Source organism: Salmo trutta, chromosome 5 (assembly GCF_901001165.1).
Source record: "Salmo trutta chromosome 5, fSalTru1.1, whole genome shotgun sequence".
Classification (NCBI taxonomy): domain Eukaryota; kingdom Metazoa; phylum Chordata; class Actinopteri; order Salmoniformes; family Salmonidae; genus Salmo; species Salmo trutta.
Genome location: NC_042961.1, coordinates 44,009,629 through 44,035,832, shown reverse-complemented (window position 1 = coordinate 44,035,832; position 26,204 = coordinate 44,009,629). Strand labels below are relative to the sequence as shown.

The window sequence follows — 26,204 nt, the reverse complement described above, 5'->3', positions numbered from 1 at the left end:
ACGAGAAACTATATAGCTGTGGCAGGTGTTTTGGGGTACACAATGGCCGTGCTTTACTAGTGTGGATAGGTTGGTCAAGCAGAGCCAGCATAAAATACAACGGACAATAACTGAACAAAATAAACAATATTCCAGGTCAAACCCCCTCAGGAAAGGCCAAATCAAAGGGGTTATGTAGTCATGTTTTGTGTTTCGTAACAAATACACCAGTATGACCAACCTTCATCAGGAAATAGTCTATCTCCAATGATGGTTCTGGGATTAGTATGGCCCACTGACATTAGATGAGATGAGATGGATTTCCTTTTCTCATTACATCCCTAGCTTGATTTTGAGGCCTGTGGCATAGTGTCACCCAATCCAGACCCACCACTGTGCATGTATCATTACATTGGCGCAGCTAGTACGCTACAATGTAATTAGCACCTCACAGCTACACTGATCAATTCGATTTGCTCTTTCATCCATGCATCTGAATCATGGCTGATCTCAGCCCACAGACAGACATGCACAAGGGGGGGCATGTGGGTTGGCGGCTGGGCTGCCAAAGCTGAAGGCCTGCAAGGCACACAGCCATTTTTGGTCACCGGCTGGCTTCGCTCATAGTGCCTTATCTGGTGTCGGCTGAGGCTCTGGCAAAGGGGGTGAAGGGAAGGGTGTGTGCTGGGGGATGAGGGAGGGGGCGGAACAGGGTCTTACCAAGGAGGGCTCCTCTGGTTCGGGGGTGTGCGGCGAACCGTTGGGGGTACAGGGACAGCTCTGGTCGCTGGCATTGGTCACGTCCCCATCTGCCAGGGCCTCGAACGAAGGCAATCCGTCCTCGTCCACTGGGATGCTGTCCAGCGTTTCTGTAAGCACTGCCAGCAAGTTGGCCTCATTTTCCTCATCTATCTTCTTAGGAGGAGAAGAGAAGAGGGAAGAGGGATGGAGAGAGAAATAGGACATTTTAGTTTAGAGAAGATGCTTTACCAGCGTGTGTATTTTTTTGCAGAAGGGGTTGGGAGGGTGGGTGGTAACATGCTTATGTTGTTAATAGAGTAGGCCAGTTTTGCAGTAAAACGGCTTTGTTCTGGAGTCCTATTTCTTTTAAAAACACAATTCTCTCTCTGCGCGCATGAGTCAGGCCTGTCACTCATATTTTAAGCATGCAGCTTACAGGACCAAAATAATATCTCCCCAAAAAATCCATTAACAAGGGTGACACACAGCAAAATATCTAGGGGGGAGCAGATAGGGAAGGGGAGATGTTGAGTCGCCTCAATCCCCCAACTCTCCCCTCAGGAAAGGGAATGATAGGCTTGTCAAAAATATGTTTTTGAGCAATCCTCCGATAAGGCGAATTACTGCCTGTTAATGCTAAATTAATGTGTTTTTTTTAAGCGGCAGGAAAAGACAACTGACGTCCATCGAGAAGCGTGTGTGAGGGGAAAGTTGCCGTCAACATTTCTAAATAAAGTCCTGTTCTCGCCTCTTGTTCCCCTTTGAAGTGGATGTTGTGAGTTAGCTGCAGCTGTTTCCCCAGTTAAAAGTATGCATCTTCACGAGAGAGAGAGCGAAAGAGACGGAGAGATGTGAGCTGCCTAGCATCGACAGGGGAGGTGTGTGAGAGAGAGGGGTATGGAGGAGGGAGGGGGGAGACAACAGGCACTGGAAGTTCCAGGACAAAACCCAGGGGAACCGAAAAGACAGGAAAAGATAAACAGCAATCGCCGCGGGATGCTCCGCGGCGAGCCCAATAAGAATAAAAACAAATCCCTTTATGCCACACAGCAGGATTAGCATCTCTCGCCGATAGCGTGCGGCGATCATCCCGCCGAGGGGGAACCATCCCTTCAGATAGCGGCACTTGCCTGCTCTGGCTTGGCTCCCTCGTGCACACAATTACCCCAGGCCGCTTGCTCCCATTCAACCCCTCTGAGTTTCCCACGATTACACACCACCGTGGATAGCTCTTCACAGGAGAAGCTTTAGAGCTTCCGAGATAGCGGCCATTTAATGTTTTTTTTCTCCTCCATTTTTTGGGAAGATGGCACAGATAGCCTAAGCATTTGCGTTAGCTAGCTGACAGTGAGGAGAATGTGAACCCAATGCCCATTCAGACAACATTCACCCTCTAACAACATGTGCTCTCAGTCATTATTAGAACATTATAAAAAGGGCCATAATTTCACAGAGATAACAAAACGGTGACTGGGGCCACGCCAGCACTGGCAGTAAACGGTTAGCAGGAAATTGCTCCCGAAGTGGTACCATGCTGTTTAATTACTTGCAAAAGAGCTTCAATTCAGCGTGCCGGAACCTATGTTGCCGTTCACAGTTTTCCAACATCCCACTTTATTAGCCGTGCGCTAAGCGGGTGGGTAATAACAGTTGATACAGCCAGATCCTTTTCTCAGAACCTAACATGCGCTCCTCAGCTAGAAAATTGTAACTGGGATCATTTCAGATTATCTCAAATGAGGCTTTAATGGAGAACCATCTGTTTGGATTCAACTTAAACAACTTTTCACTGAAGGCTTGGGTGGCGTTTTTTTTACCTCCTTCGCAGTTTCGTCTTTTCCAGTATGCATGTGCTTTGCACGTGAAATCAAGACCACTGTCTGACCTAGTGCCAGTAGAAGTTAAAAGGCCACCGAGCCTCATCGGAAGGGAGGGGTCTCAGGAATTTTTACAAGGCTCTGGTCGAGTTTCACTCGAGGTACGTGACCACTACAATCCGGTTTGAAAAAGTCTTGCTGGACTTGAGAGGTAGGCCATGTTCCTCAAGAAAACCCCCTGGGGGACTGTAATGCTGTGAAAGGGACACTTGTAAAAGCTCAAGTCGTGACGGTCATGCTACAGGCCTTGCTAAAGCTCCGGCTGGTAAGAGTCCCAGGCCAGTCAGGGGATTTTCAGGGGCTTGGGGGAAAAGAGGAGACCTGAGAAAGTGGTTCTCCTCTTGCGAGAGCCCCTGTCCAGCAAAGCCCAGCTTTGCCATGCCAGCTTAAGACCCTCCTCTCGCTGCTTCACTGGACCAAAGTCAATCCACTACCCCTTGACTCTTCACCAGCCAAAAGAACCCCGTTGGGAGAAATCTTTCACTTGGACCGATTGGGTTGAGATATTCAACCGCAAAGGGGGGGGAGGCCATCGGGGCTAACCTGGCGTCCTCTTTTATCGATTACCACAGCGGCTGTTGAGAGAATGAAATAGGGTTGGCAGAAGAAAAGAAAAAGGAATGGCCTCAGTGGGAGCACCATCTCTCCCATCCTGGTTAATGGACCTCACTGAATTAAAGAGATCTTAACAATCCAAGGCTAATTGTGGGATCACAATATATTAACCCGCTTCAATTCTAAAGGGTGCCATTCATGGCTGTTTTACTCCAAGCGCTTCAATTAGCCATAAAGCACGCTGGCAAGCGCCGGTAGGACTGTTCCATCTCTCTCCCACCTCCTCCCCCCCCTTCCCTCCCCTACCTCAGAAAAAAAAGCAGCACACCAGTCGTTCATTATCAGGTGAGGTTCTTTGTTATCAGACAGGCTGTCTTTGAAATCGTCCTTGCTTTAACTCTTTTATTGAGTTCCGCCGAGCCATTGTGTTCCAGAGGTATTATACGTGCCACTGATAACGGGGTGCGCGTGTTTTTAAAAATAAATAAACACTTTTGAACTCCGAGTTAAATAGCCAAATTAAATGGACTAATTGCTTCTTGAAGATTTGAAGCCTCCAAGCAATGCGCCAGGGATCAAACTTCAAGTAGGCATTTGGCAATGCATCTTTACATCTTTGAAGGAAGGGAATAAAAAATCCACTATAAAAGTTTACGCAATTGCAAACCTGATCATTCAATAAGACAGAGATTAATTTTACACCCACTGCTGTTATCTTAAAATGAAAGAGACCGTTACAACAACCAGTCAGAAATCCTCTCATTCTAAATGGGTCATCTGTTATTGAAAGTACTGTTTATAAGGGGAGACTGCAAATAAGGGGAGAAATAATAAAAAAAAGTCAGTCCACACAGACAGAAAACATTTCTTAATAAATTGGCCAGCGAATTGCTCGGGGTTAAATCTGCGCCTTGACAATTTAATTGTGCTGCTTCGTCTAGATATTTCTCTCTCTCTCTCTCTGCCCCCTCATAAACTCAAAGGCGTTCTCTCGGACGAGGTTAAACGAGTAGCCAGACCTAATCAAAGCACAATCAGAAACAGAGGGGAAACCAGGCTAGGAGAGGAGAGGAGGAGAGGTGAGTCGCTTCAACGTTACAACTCCACCAAGAAAGCAGCATTAGATTTGATGAAACGAATAATGTCATTCTGTATTATTGCACCAGAAGTCAGAAGCCACTAAGGCGTTAGTCGAGCTGACCTGTCAGCTGGTCACACAGGCGCAACATATGGCAGGAGAGGGGGGAGGGAAAGGGCCGATTTTATGCTTGATCCAGCAATGCGGTGCGGAGGCTCTGCACGGAGAGTATGACGCAATTGCGGAGGATTGCGGAGGCCAAATCAAGCTCTGTACGGCGATGCCATGGACCTCCCAAATGTTGTAACAATGCGGAGGGCTCTGTATAGCTCTGCATTTACATGATTGGTTGATGGTAGGTGGGGGCAGTAGGTCCTTTGGAAAGACAAACTCACTTCCTTGACAACTTCCATGACAATAAACATGGAGAACCTTGACAAAAGGCTATAAGAACAAGTTTGCAAACATAAACATCTTCATGATACCTTGTGTAGGGATTTCAAAGACACAAAAATGAGGGGACGAGAGATCGGGGAGGTAATGGCTATGGAAGGGGATGCTTGCCACAAGAAGTGGAGGCAGTTGCAGGACAAGTTCGTAAAGCAAAAAAAATGAAATGGTCGAAGTGGAGATGCAGGTGAGAAAACAGTGCCATTTTACTTCATGCTGTCTTGGCTGAGCTCCTATCTCAAGCACCGGGATACCGACTCCAATATCTTAGAAGAGGTAAGGTCTTGTCTTTTAATTTAGCAGCTGTTTGTAATTAGCTGGCTTGCTATAGAGATTAGCCCTGAATCACTGCGACTGGTGCATTTTAAGTGGTGCAGTCCAATTTATTGGATGCATATGACACAATCTGCTCTGCGGAGTCCGCATCGCCGTAAATGCTGTACGGCCACTGCAGACGCCGGTTTGACCATGAATCGGCTTTAAGGTGCAGCACGATGCACTGCGGAGACAAATCGTGCAGCCAACAGAGACAGCCAGTCATTTAGCACATGGAGAGAGAAGGTGATTGTAACCTATAGGAACGACACAATACATAAGTGTTGTATAGATCTTTATTGTGTATGTGTGTGTCTGTGTATGTGTGTGTGTGTGTGTGTGTGTGAGCACATGAACGTGTGTGTGTGTACTCGTGCCTGTGTGTATACTTGAGCACATGTATGCGTGTGTATCTGGCTGCACTGTCTGTCTCAGTGTTACGAGTCATAAAACAAAATATTAAAACTGTCAAATTTGTCAAGGCCATGATTGGCCCGGTAACAGATGCCAGAGCTGAAGGCCAGTCTCGTTTTACCGTCTGGCTACTGGAGTCAACAGTGCATCGGATTATTCAAAGTCCATTTCCCGAGCAAACGATCCCAAGCAATAGACCGGGGTCTGCTTGCTTTGGACACAAGCCTCACCAGGTGGCATCGGTCAACACCTGAAAATGTTTATGAGCCAAGACTGTTGTCCTTCTCCACGCCACACACAAAGAACACACGCACGCACACATAGAAAAATAAACACACGTATACAGCCCATTTACCCAGCAATAAAAGTCTAATTCCTTGACCGTCTGGGTTTTATATACAGATAAGAGTGGTCAAAACTGTGGGTCGTCCACTCAGCTCAAATCAGACCCTTTCCCTCTCTGCTGAGCTAATGCCGTAAGAGGGCTCATATCCTAGCTTGCCTAACATCTTAGCAATGTACTACTAGAGATCCTGGTGCAGGATTATGACCATTGACCGTTTGATCCAAACCAGAAATCTTGGCCCTACACACGGTTTCTCAGTAATATCAGGAGTGATGTCAAGGCAGGACATCACTGTCACGTGTCACTCCCATTGACAACCAGTGTGACTTTTAAACAGTGGAAACTACATTCCGGCCTTGTCGGTGAAGCCTCGGACTGTGTGAGGGAGAAGTGTATGCCCCGAGGCCAGCACTGATGATGTGTCTCCTGGGAGCCATTTCAACCGTTAGAGCGCTATGAGATGAGAACGGAGAGAGCGAGAGAGAGAGAGAGAGAGAGAGAGAGCGCGCAAGAGCGGAAGACAATCCTTATGACCGATTCTCTGTCAAAGACCGTCAAACCAGACACAACTCACTCTGATTCTGAGAGTAACCCAAACGTGTTTATAAGAAAACGTCTCTTTATTCTGGTTTGTAAAAAGTCTTTGACCGACAGCTTCGGCTGTCCCACCACAACTCTTGACCAAAAGTCTGACACAAAACATGCCCAGGTCTCAAAAATCTGCTGACGCCACCTTGTCCTACGGCAATTTTTTTGACTTCAGCCTTACCGGTTGTACAGTACCTCTGGGTCAAAAGTCATGGGAGTCAGCAAAAGCTACACTATCACCACAACATCATCAGCAGCCATGAAACAAGCTTGAATCCTTGCTCAGGATTCTCTAAGCAGGTGTACACATAACAGAAACAGACAGACATAGCAGCTCGCACACCGCCAACGGTGGATCTCTAAGGAGATCAGACTGTTGGACGCCAACAAATGAGGAGATGGACACCAACAAATGAAGAGAAGGCCAGTGGTTGGTTCCATAGGCCTCTAGCAAAGGGAGGGGGGGGGGCAGAACACCTAAAGCAACCCTCCCTTCCCCCAGGAGGTTTGGACTAGTCTGCCCACCACCACTGCTGAAGACAACTGGAGCTCTCCAGTGACTAGACTTACTAGAGTCTGAGGAGTGGCTTAGTCACAAGCGTTACAGGCCCAGGAGAGCCCCCGGTCACCCGACAGCTGAAGCCAGACCATAAGGGGGGTTTATATTAACAGTGTGATTAGAGAATCCACATCTAAGGCCTAACGCAGAACTGCTGTTGTTTTTTCGTCTCTCTCCCTCTAACAGATGGTCAGAGTGGTCAGAGCCGGTTTAATTCTTTCTTTTTATTACTCCAACGTAATTACACACCATCAACATGTTTGGATGCTCTTTCGTGTGGTGATTTGGGTTAGGGGTGGGTTTTTTCTGTATTATCCAGGTTGACGCAAGAAATGGAGGTTCTTGCATTCCTACTTAGTTGAAATGGGCCTTCAGTCACGAGAGCATTGCTTGTATCAAAAAATCCCACTAGATACAGAGTAAGAGGTGGGGAATATTTTCGATGCATTTTTCTAATGGCATGCAACTAGCTGTTTGCTTAAGTAGGCAGCTATGAATCTGGAGTGCTAAGCATCCCTAAGTATGTGTCGAGTGTAAACAATGGTGGTCAGTAGATGGAGAGTGTGGGGGGGGCTCTGAAGTCAAAACCCTGTTAAATGGACATTGTCACATTTCCTCCACCAAAGAGCGCATCGGTAACCGTTACCGTTACTGTGCGTGTAGCAAAACAAAAACAACGTGCGGTGTTAGTTTGAGGCTGTTTTGTCGTGACATTTTCACGGAGAGAGAACAGCCAAAGCTTCTCCTTTTCTCACAGAACTGCCAAGGATAATATCCGCTGCCCCCCTCCATCTCTCCCCCCTTTCCCCTCCTGACCTTTCAGACCCTGCCAAGCTCATCAAGGGCTGCGGGCCTTTTCATTTGTCGCAGTAATATCTAAGGAGGATACATTCCATAGAAAGGAGAGAGCGAGGATGAGGGTGGACAGATACTGTATCACACAGTGGTGTTGTGTACCGGGACGCAAACGGGAAACATTTCGTATGCAGGGAAGCACACTTCTGCGTCGATTGGGTGCGTGTGCGTGTGCGCATGCGGGTGTGTTTCTATGTAAGCATGTGTGTGTGTGTCTATGTGTGTGCATGTTGGGGAGGGTATGGACCCAATATCACAAATATATGGTAATTGAAACCACAGAAATCTTTTTGGGAAATATAGTCAATTTGATTCTGTGGCAAAAGGTCACCCTATTCAATTTACACTCTATGCTGAGTACAACAAGGAGAGCAGAAAACACCTGAAAGCAAATGATCTTATCAAGCCTGGAGACCTCAGCACTTACCTACTGCATAAAAGCTATTTGCTGATTACTAAATAAATGCATTATCTTTTACCTTGACTTCTGTGCATGTGTGTGTGTTTTCCCCCCAGTTGTATCTGGTCAGGGTGCTGCAGCAGGTAACCCTTGTCTGTGCCGTGACTTTGTGAGCAGGTTATCAAGAGTCACGTTTCATCCACTTGGCTATCTGATGGCCTTTCTGGGGTGGCGACACACTCGCCAGCAGGTAAACATAAGAGGGCGCCCAAAACCTTCAACAGTCTGAGTGGGACTATTGAGTAATATTACGTCTCTACAACTGTGGAGATACACAGAGCAAACGAACTAGAGAAAGTCTAAGTCCTCTGCATCAATACAGATGGGTGTTAGGAAAGATTTCATAGATGGACTTAAATTCATTGAAATACCCTTCATTGAAATACCTGTCAAGGATTAGCCTTCACTGTAATTCACATGAATGTATTTATTGCATGTTTATCTAGGATCATAAAATGTCATTGTCACATGTAAATCCAGGAAATGTATCTTTTCCAATCAGCTCAACCTTTTTCCTGTTTGTTTGAATGTTCGACCGAGTGGAATGTCCCAGTAATTGTCAGCTGACCGCTTGCAAGCCTTGTTATTTCACTAATTGCATACTGACACACCTGTGGCCTCCTGCCTCAAGCGCTTCAGTTCCTTTAAACGGAGGATGGTGTTAAGTGTGTGAAGGTTACTGCTGATATTTGTTATGATATCACCGTCTCTGTCTAATAAATGTGGGAGGGCGTCGGCCAGCTAACCTAACACCTTCGTTTATGAACTCTCCAATGCTCGTACTTTCTCCCAAAGCACCTATCCACAAACCTTCATGGATTTGAAGGACAATTACTGGTACATGGAAATGCCCTCTATCCCACGCCTACACCAATCCAATGCTTTTCATTTTGTGGGGAGTAGTGAACAAGTGCACACTTCGGCAAGAAGAATGTTTGCAAGAAGTATGTTTTGATATGACATTGCCCGTTGATATAGGCCTTGTTTATTCTGCTCGCAATTGGCCAGCATTTTATTTATTTTTTGTACGTTTATTTAACTAGGCTAGTCAGTTGAGAACAAATTCTTATTTACAATGACGGTCTAGGAACAGTGGGTTAACCGCCTTGTTCAGGGGCAGAACGAGAGATCTTTACCCTGTCAGCTCGGGGATTCGATCCAACCTTTCAGTTACTGGCCCAACGCTCTAACCACTAGGCTACCTGCCGTACCATAATTGACAATACCAGACAAAATTGTCTGGGTACAAAGCCTATTCAGTCTGCCAGTTAATATAAGTAATGACAACACTAACGTGGTATTGGACACAGACAGGGATGGAGGAATAGAGGGATTTTGAGCTAGCGCTCATTAAAATTAGGTCAACAGCCCCATCGGAGGACACACACTGTTCCCAAATGTGCTTCATAACAAATGTATGTACATCCTTCCAGTGAGAATGAACCCCCTAATATACCTCATAAACACAGCAGAGACACACAGAGGCAGGCAGACAAACCCCCCTCCCTTTACCACAAACACACACACAGAGGCAGGCAGACAAACCCCCCTCCCTTTACCACAAACACATACACAGAGGCAGGCAGACAAACCCCCCTCCCTTTCCCACAAACACACAGAGGCAGGCAGACAGGCAGGCAGACAAACCCCCCTCCCTTTACCACAAACACACACACACAGAGGCAGGCAGACAAACCCCCCTCCCTTTCCCACAAACACACAGAGGCAGGCAGACAGGCAGGCAGACAAACCCCCCTCCCTTTACCACAAACACACACACACACACAGAGGCAGGCAGGCAGACAACCCCCCCTCCCTTCCCACAAACACACACACACACACACACACACACACACTCACACACACACACACACACACACACACATGCACACCATCAATGTCCATGCCACAGCTTTCTGCTTAGCCTACTGTCTGTCAGTGGTAATGATTGTCAAGCCAATGTGCGTCATCCCAGCAGCCACTCACTCAAGCACAAGGAGTTACTTCAAGAGCTTCTTCAACTATTCAAGGCCCTGCCTGAGCCCAAATGTTCAAATAGAAAACACAAGCTTCAACCATAAGCATGCAGTTCGCATAGCTCAACTGGTCTTGAACGTAGTTCCGGAATGAGCAGGGTTGTGAGTTTGACTTCCACATCAAAAGGCATACAAGAAAAAGAACCACTGCACACTCTTTCGGAAGAACAAACGACCAAGACCAGCTACTTTGTAAGAGACAAACAGAGTCCATTTTGTTCTATCGAGACAATTTTTTGTTTATTCCATCCTATTCTATGAGTAGGTCTAGGGAAGAGAGAGGCGCTAGTGCAGGAATGCTAGCTGTAGCAAGGCAGGGCGGCCGGGCGGCAGGGCGGCCGGGCTGGGGAGGGCTGCACACCTCTGATCGATATGCCTCTCCTGGAGAGGAGGATCACACAGGACTGATAGCACTTCACATCTAATCACTGAACCCACGGACTGAGGGCCTCTCTCCTTCTTTCTATCCTTCACTTGCTCTCACTCTCTCTTCAATTCCCTTTCTCTCCTTTCTCTCCACTCTATTCTCTCTCTCGCTCTCTCTCTCTCTTACTCTGCCTCGCTCTCACTCATTCTGTTACTCTTTCTCACTTTATCTCTCTCTAAAAAGCAAGTGTTTTTAACTCCCACCCGCTTGAAAGTATACATTATTAAATAATACAGGAAGGCTTGGCTTGCGGTTTGGGTTCCTATGTGTATTTGTGTGTGTGTATGTCTGTGTGTGTGTGTATGTCTATGTGTGTGTATGTGTTTATGTGTGCGTGCAGGGGGCTTATTGGCTTAGCATTTCCGGCCAGGGTAAAGAGAAGCGGTCCTGAAAGGCTCTTAGTACAGATTACGCTCTCGCACTAAAAATAGCCGCGTGCACACACACACACACACACACACACACACACACACACACACACACACACACACACACACACAGGAAAGCTATGGAAGTGCAGCGACTAGCCATTCATTACATGCAAACGTCACCACCTGGTATTTTTATAAGTTGTCTCACTCTCTTGTGTGTGCCCGTGCGCACATACACACACACACTACACTCACTACACACACACACACACACACACACACACACACACACACACACACACTACACACACATAGCTTGAGGAAGTGCGGGTGCCTACTTATTGCAGCAACGGCATGCCAACTTTACTCCTTACTCTCACTCTTAGAACAACAACAACACACAAACAAACAACACACACACCCAACACACATTACAACCTCAAAGGAAACACAACCTATTATAATATAAAAAAATACAATAAACCTGCCATGGGGGCTTCACTCCAGTGGCTGGCGATCAGATTCCACTTTGACGGAAACGCGAGGTGGATGTGACCTCTTCATGGTTAACCTTTACCCCCATGTCCTCATTACGGGTTCAGGAGGGAGACATACAGGACACTAGGTCACATAGCTGACCCCACCCATGTTGGGACCTTATACAGTGCCTTCGGAAAGTACTCAGCCCCCTTGAATTTTTCCAAATTTTGTGACGTTACAGCCTTATTCTAAAATGTATCAGATATATTTTTTTTCTCAGGAATCTACACACAACACCCCATAATGACAAAGCGAAAACAGGTTTTTAGAAATGTATGATAATTTACAATACCTTTAAAACAGAAATACCTTATTTACATAAGTATTCAGACCCCTTGCTATGAGACTCGAAATTGAGCTCAGGTGCATCCTGTTTCCATTGATCATCCTTGAGATGTTTCTACAACTTGATTGGAGTCCACCTGTGGTAAATTCCATTGATTGGACATGATTTGAAAAGGCACACACCCCTCTATATAAGGTCCCGCAGTTGACAGTGCATGTCAGAGCAAAAACCAAGCCATGAGGTCGAAGGAATTGTCCGTAGAGCTCAGAGACAGGATTGTGTCAAGGCACAGATCTGGGGAAGGGTACCAAAAGATTTCTGCAGCATTCAAGGTCCACAAGAACGCAGTGGCCACCATCATTCTTAAATGAAAGAAATGTAGAACCACCAAGACTCTTTCTAGAGCTGGCCTCCCAGCCAAACTGAGCAATCGGGGGAGAAGGGCCTTGGCCAAGAACCCGATGGTCACTCTGACAGAGCTCTAGAGTTCCTCTGTGGAGATGGGAGAACCTTCCAGAAGGGCAACCATCTCTGCAGAACTCCACCAATCAGGCCTTTATTGTAGAGTGGCCAGTCAGAACCCCCCTCCTCAGTACAAGGCACATGACAGCCCGCCATTTAACAAGGCACCTAAAGGACTCTCAGACCATGAGAAACAAGATTCTCTGGTCTGATGAAACCAAGATTGAACTCTTTGGCCTGAATGTCAAGCGTCATTTCTGGAGGAAACCTGGCACCATCGCTAACATGCTGACCACACCGCTCGCGTTGCAAAGTAAATGTACACATACATGTTATTCAATCATTGCACCCACACAGGGTGTGGGTATTTTTACCCACTGGGTGTGGGTATTTTAGCACCTGCGTAGCCAGGTGCTAAAATAGAACTTGGTTCAATTTGTGAAAATTGATGCGCTGCAAGTCCCGCCTCTCCCATCTCCTCATTGGTTTTTAGGTGCATATACCCACGTGGGTGATTGAAAGATTAACTGAGGTCCACACTCCAGTCCAGTTGGTAGTGGTAAATCACCTAAAAGTTGGTTGCCAACCGCCATATAGAGTCGGAAGAAGGAGGAGAGATTGCTAGAAACAAACTTTTACCCTTTTATCTGTGGATTAACTGTCGGAGTAGAGGACCTTGTGCATTTCAGGTAAAATAACAACCCAATGTTAATATACCAGGACAAATTAGCTAGCAACAGTAAGCTAGCTAGTTAAATTGCCATAAAAGTTCAATGCTTTTCGACCTGTCCCCAAATTAATATAGTTGGTTCAGAGTTTGTTTTGATATTTCAACCTGTGTGACCTGGTGTGGGTGGATAAAATCAACATGCGCGCGATGACGGATGTACGCACGCGAGCTGTCTGGTCAGCATGTAAGGTGGATGTTTTTCAGCGGTAGGGATTTGGAGACTAGTCAGGATCGAGGCAAAGGTGCACGGAGCAAAGTACAGAGAGATCATTGATGAAAACCTGCTCCAGAGCGCTCAGGACCTCAGACTGGGGCGAAGTTTCAGTTTACAACAGGAAAACGACCCTAATCACACAGCCAAGACAACGCAGAAGTGTCTTCGGGACACATCTCTGAATGTCCTTGAGTTGCCCAGCCAGAGCCCAGACTTGAACCCAATCAAAAATATCTGTAGAGACCTGAAAATATCTGTGCAGCAACACTTCCCATTCAACCTGACAGAGCTTGAGAGGATCTGCAGAGAGGAATGGGAGAAACTCCCCAAATACAGGTGTGCTAAGCTTGTAGCGTCATACCCAAGAAGACCCGAGGCTGTAATCGCTGCCAAAGGTGCTTCAACAAAGTACTGAGTAAAGTGTCTGAATACTTATGTAAATGTGATATTTCTGGGTTTTATTTGTAATACATTTTCTAAAATTTCAAATGTTCTTTTTTTTTACATTTAAAAAATGGGGTATTGTGTGTAGATTGACGAGGGAAAAAAAGGATTTAAGCAATTTCAGAATAAGGCAAAATGTGGAAAAAGTCAAGGGGTCTGAATACTTTCCAAAAGCAGTGTCTATGGTGTCGTCAGATGATTCTGTTGGTGGATTTTCCATCCATGCACAGTACAGTTCTCTGTGTGAGATGGGACCAAAGGTTTTCTTGGCCGTACCACTGCAGTCTGATTGAATAGAAGTGTGTGTGTGTGTGTGTGTGTGTGTGTGTGTGTGTGTGTGTGTGTGTGTGTGTGTGTGTGTGTGTGTGTGTGTGTGTGTGTGTGTGTGTGTGTGTGTGTGTGTGTGTGTGTGAGAGAGAGAGTGAGTGAGTGCGTGCATGTGTGTGCAGGTGTCTTGTTAAGCAGAAACAATCAGCTAATACGTTTGAGGACACTCAGCTGGGGCACTTATTTGCTCCAACCCAGCCCTCAATCAGCAGTGTATCTCTTTAGGAAGACATACAACAGTCAGCCAGCCCGCCTGCCAAGCAACCACCAAAAGATATTCCCTCTTGCTCTTTTCCAAACATGCCCTGAGGGTAATATTTTCTTGGCTACCTCGTTCCCTCACTCCCTCTTCCCTCCCCCCTCCTCCCCATCCCTCAGTCTGCGGGTGAATCCATTTCTTTATGCCCACTGGATATGAAACGTAACGGGGCTGTTTGCGGACATCCTTTGGGGAGAGTGTCTGTGTGTCTGTGTGAGAGCCAATGGAGTGTTGTGTAGGGGGGAGAGAGAGATAGAGAGGAGAGAGATAGAGCGAGAGTATCTCTTTGCTGTGGAATGAATCTGACAGACGCTCAGAGATAACGCTCCGACTCAACCGTGTGTGTGTGTGTGTGTGTGTGTGTGTGTGTGTGTGTGTGTGTGTGTGTGTGTGTGTGTGTGTGTGTGTGTGTGTGCTCACGTGTGAGTGAGTGCCTATACGTGTACTCTTGAGTGTGCCTGTGTGTGTTGGTAGAAAGGGGTATTGGAACATGACATTTTGATCAGCACACTTGCAACACCCCTCCCCCAAAACCCCACAAGACTACTTTACAGTCAGAATGGCAGATCTGTGAGTCTCTTACACTGTTACAGAGATTGCCTTTGTTTTACAGAATAAGGGGAGCCTGGCTTTTATCAAACTATATTATTTGTGCACAAAGTAGGGGTCCTAACAATGAGGGGAAGTGTGTTTTATTTTAATAGGGCTCACTTGAGAGAATCATATTATACAGTACAGTATGATAATTCAGCCACCCTTGCTGAACTGCAGAAAGGGTGCGTGTGCTGTGCTCTCAAATGTCAGCATAAATTTGCAAAATAAACGCAGCCAGCGTTCAGCGGGGACTGGTAACAGGGGGTGATGAAGGTGTGTGTGTGTGTGTGTGTGTGTGTGTGTGTGTGTGTGTGTGTGTGTGTGTGTGTGTGTGTGTGTGTGTGTGTGTGTGTGTGTGTGCAAGTTTACTACTTGTGAGTGTCTAGGGTGAGGGAGGGGGGACTATTAAACAAACGTTTTGATCGCGACACATTCAGCACTTCCAAACGTACACACACACACACACACACACACACACACACACACACACACACACACACACACACACACACACACACACACATCCCCCCTAATCAATCCGGCTGTCTTTCTCTTCCGCGGCCCGCTATGCGTTAGCACTGCATCTGCCCAGGGAAACATTTGAACAACACATAAACAAACAAAAACGAAACAAACAGAGGAGGGACCTCTCTCTCGGAGGCATAATACCTTCTTCCTTTAACAATCCCAAACCCGCCGTAAGCAAGATCGCCCACCTCCGATGACTAATCTAGCGTGTGTTTGTGTGCGACCGACACAGAAAAAGCAATTGCATATACAGTACCTGGCTAATGCCCTAAATCCTCCACTCCCTCTCTCACCAGATTCTCTTGTTTTTAATTCATCAGTTGGGGGATTTCCGCTGGCACTCCACGGCGGGATTCTATCCTCGCCGCGGAAATGACGCCGATCACTCAATCCGCAGGATCAGCGACTTGTTTCAGACAGAGGCGCGCACTCAACATCTTGTTTTACCTCTAGTGATGTTGACTTCCTCACTATCGTTGTTAATGAGAGACTCTGTCAATGCTCTGATATCTTTACTGGGTAATGTTGAGTGATTGACAGCTGGGGATAGAGTCATCTTTAAATGGCTTGATCAGTGTGTTTGAGACCGGCTGTCATTGGGTAATGTTATTTCCACTCCTTCCTTACAAGGAGACGGCAGCCATATTTGATGGAGTGAGTAGAAAGTTGCTCCTAACCACTGATATAGGATCAGATCTTGTTAAATCTGCGTAAGGTTTAAGGTAGGGATTGGAGACAGCGTAATCTGAATCTAGATCAGTTTTTTGAGTAACCTGGAGATCCCACGTGATTCTCGGTCCACATTGGCAACCGGTTGGGGAGTTCTGGACATAATCTCACAGGCAGACCCAACAATCATAGCCCGATATAGAAAGTGTTGGCTTAGTGGCCGGGGCGTGTTGAAGAGGTGTGAGAGCACACTGTGGTCCAGACTGATAGCTGGCCTTGTAAGAGACTGTGTGCCATTCTCAGTATTGTCCGGATACCGCTGAAGAACACAGAGTACAGTAAAATAGGCCATCCAAGGGACAGAACACACACACACACAGAATGCACATGGACAAGCACACCCGCAAACACACACACACACACACACACACACAAGTGCACGCACAAGCAGACAGTCACACACACACTCTATATCAAACACTTGATAGTAGTCACACACACCACACACACACACGAATAGCCCATGTGCAGGATGTAAACAATCACCCTGATCCATTAATGATCAAACCAACTTCACGCTAGATGTTCACATTATTGACAGCCAGCGACTTAAAAAAAAAAACTCTAGCGGTATAATAATAAAGCTGCTTACACATTTGCCACCGCCTGTCACGCAGCCGGCAGCATCTGCATAAGTGCCAACGCAACAAAAACAATACTTGTTCTTCCTCCCAAGTAGCGTTGGACCGAGACTGAAGTTCATCCAACACGACCAGGTTGTCCATTTTAGGAAGGATTCTCAGAGGCTGTTCTTAAAGAAGGAAAGACAACGCTTTCTTTCTCTGGCATCGGGGTGTCTCTCTCTTGCGGTCTCTCCCTCTCTCTCTATCGGTCTCGGTCTCTCTCTGCCTCTATCACTCTCACTCTGTCTCTTTATATCTGTTTATCGCTCTCTTTATCTCTCACGCTCTCCCCCTCCCTCCAGTTGTGTGCAGTAGCCAGAGGGAGCCCAGCCTAGCACACATCTCCCTGTCTTGGTTTCCCCCTCCCTACCACCCACCCTCCAGAAAGGGGCCCCACGGTGACAGCTGCACCCAGCTTCCAGGCACCCTCCCTGGGAAGCGGCGCAACCTCCACTCCCCTACCACCTCCAGACTCAACTCCACCATTTTAGCCCCGGAGATGCTCTAGATGAATCATGGCCAAGCCAACTGACACTGAAGGGCATCAACCGTCAAGTTCACAACAATCCACTGTGCCTTTTCTGCTGCTGCTCCCTGATCCTCTCTATCTCTGTCTCTCTGCTCATCTGCCTGCCAGCCAGGGCCTGTTCTGTACTGTGCACACTAGAAGAACTCCATGGCAAATCACAAATGCGAGATAAAAAAACAGAGCAACGTGCCCTTCAGCACTGTGTGTGTGTGTGTGTGGAAAAAGAGAGAACATTTGTGAGAGAGACTGAGAGAGAGAGTATGTGCATTTGTGTGTGCAGTAGTTATGTAAGTATGTGTGTGGATTTGTATGTCTATGAGGTTTGTGTGTGTGTGTGTGTGTGTGTGTGTGTGTGTGTGTGTGTGTGTGTGTGTGTGTGTGTGTGTGTGTATTCATTCGTTTGTGCATTGTTTAAGATTAGGGTAGAGACGACCTACCACGAACACCCATTAACCTCTAGTCAGGTAGTTTAAGAAAACATTGGCAGTAGATTGTGAGAGAGGAAGAACAAAAAGTCCCCTGTGCCAACTTGTTTCACACAACACCTGGCCAATCATTAACCAGTTCTAAAACCTGACGTTGTGATTGGGCGCTGCAGTGCCCCACACAGGCCAATCAGGGAAGCGCAGAAAGTTTGTGCGGCAACCCCCAGCCCCAAGCCTCTGATCTGTGAGCGTGCACACACACACAAACACAGAGAGAGAACCAACCATTTTTCCCCTGTCAGATTAGTAAGGATTACTAATAACATGAGCCAACTCCCAGCGTTGCTGTATGATGTACTGAGCACTTCGTATGGCAACTTGAAAACTTTCCACTTTCCAATTCCAGATGGCATCCGCCAGCACACGGAATACATTCATTGATTGTAAAGCCAGCTCATTTGAAATGCATCACATTCATTAGTGCTCAGATGTTTTTCGAACGTTATAGCTGTTTTCTGATCGTCTCTCATGGAAAGGCAGAGCCAGCGGTGTAGTATGTGTGTTGAGATAATGTAGTATCCTACACACACACTTCGTACAGTGCTGGTTTCTCTATGCTGGCTACCTCAAAGAGTGCCTTGTGTTTTAAAATGTGACACACACACACACACACACACACACACTTGACAGACATGCTAGCTTGTATTTTTATCCATCCCCTCATCGGCCGCAGGCCATATCACTCTGAGGGTCCAGGGTCACACGACTAGCACTCAGGACCCCCGAGCACAAGGGACTGTCTAGGGGCCCCTCACTGGCACTAGGTTGAAGGACCAGAGGGAGGGAGGGAGGGAGGGAGGGGGGAGGGAGGCATGTGTGTGTGTGTGTGTGTGTGTGTGTGTGTGTGTGTGTGTGTGCGTGCGTGCGTGCGTGCGTGCGTGCGTGCGGAAAGAATTCTGTCCGCTATCAACCTCTCCCCTACTGGGGCCATTGAGGCACACACTTTCCGCCTCCGAAAACGTGACAGCATGACAAACCACAGACCCACAGTGGCATTCCCCTCCAGCATTCTTCTCTCTCCAGCCAAGCCAGCACCAATCTCCATGTTCCTCGCCTATCTCCCCACTGATAAACCAGTAATGAACTGTCTCTCCTAGCTTACTTGTCCCAAATTACTTTATTTCCCCCCCCAGCATGCTACTTTCAGTGGACTTTGCCTCCCTGAATGAGAGAGAGTGCGGCAGGTTGAAAGTTGAAAATTTTCCTCCCAAACCCTTTGGAAAAGGGGGCTTTCGCAATATGGCCATAATATGGGGGCCAAAGGGCCAAGAGCTGGGTTTAATTTCCTCTGCTCCTTAAGATGCCTGCCACAGCAGAGTAGAGCTGTGGCTGGACTGTAATAAATGACTTGGGGGATTGATAAGGTACTGTCAGGGAGAGAAGCCAAAGGGCAGTACAAAGGTCTTCAGGCTTATCGCCAAAAACCCTGTTATCTTGACTTCGTACTTTTCAGGGGGATATAAAGTCCCTCTCTCAATACAGTCGGTACTACTACATACTGTACGAGGCGGGAGGTTTTTATCAAGTACCTGGAAGGCTTTCAACAGATAGCAAACTCAGCGTACAGTGTGACGCGTGTGTTTTTATCGCTGACTGAGCTCAGGCTGGTGACCTCTGAAGAGTTCATTTACCTAGCATCCACTTCCTAGATAGAAAAATACACACTGAACAAGAGTCCAGGCTACCATAATATCCGGAAATAGTTAACGACCGTGTCATAAATCTGATATTGGGGCAAAGGGGAGCAGAGAGACTTGGGAAAATAAAAACAAGCTGTAGTAATGATAGTATGATATGCTCTCTTACCTCAAAGAGGTTGGAAGCCTCGTTGCCATATTGACTGGAAATGATCTCTGATTGGTCACTGTACCACTTGAGCCCGCCCAGGAAGCTGTCCGCATCCAGGTCACTGACATCAAGCTCTGAGAGGTCGAGTTCGGGGAGGTCCGGACAGAGGGGTTGGTCTTCGCCAACCAAGGCAGCACACTGGGGAGACAAGAAGACGGGAGGTGTCAAGAAACCCATCAACACACACAAAGGTGCGCAGACACACGTACGTACCAACGCACACACACAAACACACACGCACACTGAGGCAAATGATGGAAGCCACTTTTTCACGTGAATTCACGAGCCGTTACCCCCACAGGTATTATTTTATGGTTATTATGCAATATCTGTACACTACACCCTGGCCTTGAGGACATTCGTTATGTATTTGATGATAACAAGTTATCTTTATTGATAGGCCTACCTTTTTACATTTCTCAAACTGCATGGTTCGTTTTAGTAGACTAGGAAATCCTGCTAGGCCTATTGGCCTAATAGGGCAAACATTCATAAAGCCTGATAATTCATTCAACATCGTGTTGCAGGGGTATTCTTCCTATGGTTTCATGTCCATGTCACTGATAGGCTAAACTCTCTTCATTTGAATGACAGCATGGCTAGACTTGCCACCTGGCTGGCTGACCTGGGCGCGTCAACACAATGGCAGCAGTAGCCATAGCACAAATGTCACTCTGACGCAACAGTCGTTTTCCACCCCGTACATGTGATACACCGGGCCGAGGTGACGCTAAATGCCGCGTTTCATTCTTCACTGTCCGCTTTTATATAGGGGCCTATGCGACAGCTGCTCCGCCGCTTTCCAGACACAAATCATCGCTTCATCGAACTGCTTTAAGGGGATCCCCAGACTTTAAATCGGTGTGGTGTGGAGAGAGGAGGAAGATGGGGCAATGGAGTTTGACTCTGCGCCAACGGTTGCAAGCTCAATGTAAGTACGTTCCAGGAAGGCGCTTTGCTAACCTACATTTCTTATTCAGGTGCCAATATGTTACAAATGTTAATTGCTTCAGTGGCCCGTGCTTGCTTGAGGCAAGGTTATGCCAGCACTGCACGCAATGCATCTTGTTCTGGAACATGGCAGTCACTTCTACTCGACAGAGAGAGAAACGCGCACAACCCTCAGGCAAGCAAGGAGAGATAAGCTCGAGCGAGCCAAATGCAGGTATTTTTTTTAATTCCAAATTTACTCTCGTGTCTTCTCACTGACACCCTCGTTATGCATAGATAAACAGGCGTTTTAAGTTTGGCAAATGTCAAATCGAACCCCACATGTTATAACTGTTGGCTAGAGAGTTGTCAGGATTCAATGTATGCAAACTTAAGGGGAGAGTTAATGGTGACACCCTGGGGCATACCCCGGAGGCAGTTAGTTCGCCAAGGAGCCAGAGAGAGGGAGAGGGCGTCTGACTGGAGAGAGATGTGACCAGGGTTCGACTCAGGGCAACAGAGAGACAGATAGCCTACTATGCCAAGTGGGAGGTAGGCGACAAAAAAAAGAAAAACCCCCCGGCCAACACGTGCCATAGTCGATCCGGCCTCTGGTTGCGCTCATGAGATGACACAGTCATAGGCTATATTTACGACACAACTCCGTCTCCTTTGCCGATAAACTAGGATAAAGATGCAAAATCATCATAGTCTCTATCCCTCCTAGCCCTGTAAAATGCCCCCACTTTATCAAGATATGTGAAAAAAAAAGAAATCAAAGCGAGATCTGACATTTCCTCTCAATCTTCTCATCGACTTCCGAGGGTGTTAATGAAATAGCGCCGCCAGACAGAGCGAGGGGGGAGTGCGCTAACCGCCACTGCGAGCCAACGTGATTTACGCACACAGAACACATACAAGCACCTGCTATGGTGAGATTATTAGGAATATGACTGGGGATTCGGAGTGCAATTCCCTGGTTGTAAAGGGACGGTCTTTGGGAATTTCAGGGCATGATTTATGCTCAACTCAGAATGAATTGACGCACTTAGAAAATAAAGAATAAAGTAAGCATGTTGTCACAAGCAGGACTGGTTCTTGAAAAACACGCACATTTCTAATTGGGGGGGGGGTGAACAACACAATAGATAGGAAGCAGATATCACTACGATGATATACTCGAAAATGCCGAGACGGAACAAAAAATAAAATGTTTTTTTTATAATAATTTGACAGGCTGGCTCAGACGAACGAGCATCCATCTATCTCTATGAATAATTGAAGTTAAAGTGTAAAGGAGTGCTACTGGTGCATAAAGTCATTCGCCAGGCTGTCAATGAAAGCAAATAAATACATGCGTAGGTCAATGGTCTTGGTCAATAAGTAATGGATTAAACTGACATTTCAAGGCATTTTGTCAAGCGAATTATTGTCATTCAATCTTGCCTCGAGTGGTGATAATAGACAGATGGAGAAAAGCTGATAAACCGACAGCAGCTTCATATCGAAGATGAGCTTCTATCCCATGAATGCGTTAAAGTCGACGGTAACTGCATACTATAGCCTACATCTCAATGCCTAAAACAACTTGCACAGACATGCATAACACTAATAACAGAGTTGTAGTCTATCGTCCATCTCTAAATCACTATTTGCATTATTTCCAGTTATTCAAGTCAAAATCATTGCATTGAGTTGTCAATCTACCCCGTGCATTTTAAACCAAGAGCTTACCAAGTATGCTATGGGGAAAACATTCCCGATGGCAATTACGCAAATATTTTCATTAACCGGTAAAAACATTCTCATAGCCTATTTTGTAATATGCAACTAGGCTACAGATATGTATTTACTCCTCCAAACGGATGTTGTCGGCAGAAATGTCAAGACGCGCCCGATACATGTAAGAGAAGATGCTCCTTCGTAATATCGAACCTCCGTTCCTGTTATCACCTCTGCACTTTCCACTGAACAAATCCCACTGAACAAATCACGTAAAATCCCTTTAAAGCCCCGATAAAAAGACACGTATATCGTCCGAGTGTTCTTTGTCACTGTACAATACCTGACTTGGAAACATTTCTGTCATTCTGACTTCAAGAGCGGACCCTTCTCACATCAGCACAAGAGCGAATACAGACTTTGACTGGAAAGATCTCCATACGCATGTAAACATTCTTTCCGACTGCACGACATCCTAGGGAGACGCGACCAGCAGCAAACTCCAGGGCTGCAAGAGACGCACCGCTCCTGCAGCCTACAACATTACATATAACGACTTAAACACGACACTATGAAGTAAAAGCAGCAATTTTGCTTTATCCCCTCCACTTGTCATGTATTCCTGTGCTTTGCGTTTCCCCGTATCGTATCCTCAGCGCAATAGCGGCGATATTACGCATCCCGTGCCAACACCAGCAAAGGAAAAGCCGTATTCGTTATTGGAAATCACCGTCTTTGGATGTTCTGTGAGGTCCATCACCCAAAACGTTCCAGAACTGTACAGTTGACATTAAGTTGGATATTTTAGAACTGCTCACCTCTAATTCTCTCCAGACCGAGTCCTGGTTACACCTGTCCCACGCCATCCAGGCACTGAATGACGGTCCGAAAGAAACAAAAAAAGAAATCAGGCAAAAAGAAATCCACTCGCGCTCCACTCGCTCTCGCACAGGCTACTGCCCCTTACCGAGAATGAACTGAGGGTACCTGTCTTACAACTGCTTTCCATCACATGACAAAGCTATTAAAAGTAGGCAGGGAAGTGACTCCCTTCGCCCCCTCCCTACTACTCGCCAATGACGTACTGTAAAAGCAGGCGGGGTCTGGAACGCGCATCGTCAATATTTTCCAAATAAAAAATCGTTCGATTCTAATGACACGGTGAAATAAAATATATTTCTAACGCAGCCTAAATACATTGTCGTTTTGCTTATCAAGACACTGCTATGCCCAGACCGCTCACTGGACTATAGGCCTACAAACATTTGACAATCGAATCACCACCATGCATGCAGCACTTCAAGATATCAAAATGTACAGTGATATCAATGAAACATCTCTATCTTGTTGAACGTGTCTACATTGCGTCATAAGCATATTATTTCCCGTAACCTATTAAATATAGTATGGGATAGGCTACTATGACATCATGCACCCTGTTTAGTTAAACAAATAGTAGGCAATTACTAATGCTCATCTATTGAAAAGGGTGCGTTGTGAGTTCCCATATATTATAAGGAAATAACGGATCATGTCAAGAACATGGAGACAAACAAAACATAAGGTTATTCAAACAAACAGATTTAAGTGTAGCCTATTGGTCTGACTTCAATAACATTTCCCAAATGTTCCAACTATGTTAGTGGAAAGTTGTCCAATATCTCAAGGCTAGGCTACTGCATTTCCAACTGGGGTATAGGTTTCAGAATCCCCTGGGCGACGCGAGGCTTGTGTATAAAGTCTATACCATTTACATAACGCCCAATGTCCGCCATATGCATGTGCGTTTTGTTTGTTGGGTGTGTAGCCCGCATTTTTCGTACTTGATGCACGTGCTTCGCTTTTGAAGTTGCTAAAAGCTAGCTAGTTGGGAGTCTGTGTGTGTACTTCCATGTACCACTGCACAGTAAAGCAACCGCACGAGTTGAAAATATTAAATGCACGTGGTACACAGAACCTGCAGCCTAGTGCGGCATCCCCAACGTAGCGCTGCAGACTGCTCAATTGACAATGAATGACTTCCACATGGACGCAGTTTGATGCATCTGGTTGACATGAGGCGTCATGTCCACGCTGCCAGCCTGCCTGCCTGCATGCTAGGCTACTCCAGAACTAATGTTAGACACTTTTGAATTTCCATTTGTCTTTCCTAAGAACAGTAGAATGAACGGAAATTGTGCAAGTTTGGACATGATTTGTCCCCCCATCTCAAAGTATGTTACTGCTTTAGACATTTTAGCCTAGGCTGTAATTTCAAGACAGAAACCTAATACATGTTGGAGCCTACTGAACACCCCCCCCCCCATGTGATTTCTATCTGTTTAAAAACTCGACATTTACATTTAAGAAGACATGATGCAGCAGGTGACAAGTATCAACCATGTGTACAGTGTCAACAGTGCATGTATACGAAACAGGAGCACAGACAACCAAAAACACAAGCTCTGTGTAGACATTTCAAACAAGCGGGTCATCAGTGGGTTGTGCCTGGGCGAATACCTTTTGGTTGTGGTATTCCTTTCCACAGATAATCCACTTGTTGTAAAACCCTACAGGTATGCAATGAGATACAGTTCTCATCTAAGGAAATTCATCTAGTCCAAAAGTCTATTTTTGCTAAATTCACAAATACAATTGAACATTATTACCTAGGATAAATCTCATATAATTCCAACAATTTAATTAAGATATTTTATCAGGTAAAAAAGCAAAACCAAATGTGAATGTAGCCTCTGAGGCGTCAGTGATAGTCTTAATCTTTTTCAAGTTTAAATGGCCCTTCTCACTGGGTACACCAAGTCATTTCAACGTGGAAGGAGGTGCTTAAACTGGGGCGGTGATTTCAAGCCATGTGCGCAGTAGTTATTGTGCCCCAGTGGAAACACTAAAGATGGACCCCCCCCAAACAATAATGTGTAGTGCATATACACTGAGTATACCAAACATTAGGAACACCTTCCTAACATTGAGTTGCACCCCCCCTTTTGCCCTCAGAACAGCCTCAATTCAACAGGGCATGGACTCTACAATATGTCGAAAGCATTCTACAGGGATGCTGGCCCATGTTGACTTCAATGCCTCCCACAGTTGTCAAGTTGGCTGGATGTCCTTTGGGTGGTGGACCATTCTTGATGCACATGGGAAACTGTTGAGCGTAAAAAACCCAGCAGCGTTGGAGTTCTTGACACAAACCGGTGTGCCTGGCACCTACTACCATACCCCATTCAAAGGCACTTCAAACCCTCTGAATGGCACACATACACAATCCATGTCTCAATTGTCTCAAGGATTAAATATCCTTTAACCTGCCTCCAGCCCTTCATCCACACTGATTGAAGTAGATTTACACTGATTGAAGTGACATCAATAAGGGATCATAGCTTTAACCTGGATTCACCTGGTCAGTCTATGTCATGGAAAGAGCAGGTGTTCTTAATGTTATGTATACACAGTGTATGCATCAATATGATTTGTCACTTTGTTTTTTCATTCAACATTGGAAATTTGAGATAAAAGCGATGCTGCTGTGTCAGTGAACAACTTTGGAACACTGCGCAATTGACTGCACCAGGTGTCTATGTAACGAGTGGGTTGCTTTTTGACAATAAGGTGCCAGACTGTCTACAGTCATAACGTTTTGAATCTAGAAGAAGACCGAGAGACGGGAGTAGGCAAGAAGGAGTCGACCAGGATTGGCAAGAGGAATGTCGAGGTGTCCTGAAAAGCATGATAAGCTAACCTTACAGTGTGTCAAGCTAGCTAGAGTAACTTGTTGGTTAGCTAGCTGTGTTTTACTGCCAGACTCATGTAGCTAGCTAGATAATGAACTAAACTGCAATTATCATAAACCATTATTATCTAGCAACCTATGGTAGCTATATCTGTCAGATGTAAAGCAAGAAG

General features: G+C 46.1%; 1 protein-coding gene across 7 annotated transcripts in view; it reads right to left on the bottom strand.

The window, feature by feature from the left end:
* The window catches only part of LOC115194244 (peroxisome proliferator-activated receptor gamma coactivator 1-alpha), a 41,166-nt gene extending 17,867 nt beyond the window's left edge, over positions 1–23,299 (bottom strand). For 4 of the 7 annotated variants that reach the window (XM_029753763.1, XM_029753764.1, XM_029753766.1 and 1 more), the window contains exons 1-3: positions 23,120–23,299; positions 19,608–19,787; positions 700–894 (exon numbers count right to left, since the gene is read on the bottom strand). In XM_029753763.1, the coding sequence (XP_029609623.1) occupies positions 700–894; positions 19,608–19,787; positions 23,120–23,167 (423 nt within the window). In that variant the 5' untranslated portion in view covers positions 23,168–23,299. The remainder of the gene's footprint in view (positions 1–699; positions 895–19,607; positions 19,788–23,119) is intronic. The other 3 variants (XM_029753765.1, XM_029753769.1, XM_029753770.1) reach the window with 1 other exon arrangement.
* Between the last annotated feature and the right edge of the window lie 2,905 nt (positions 23,300–26,204).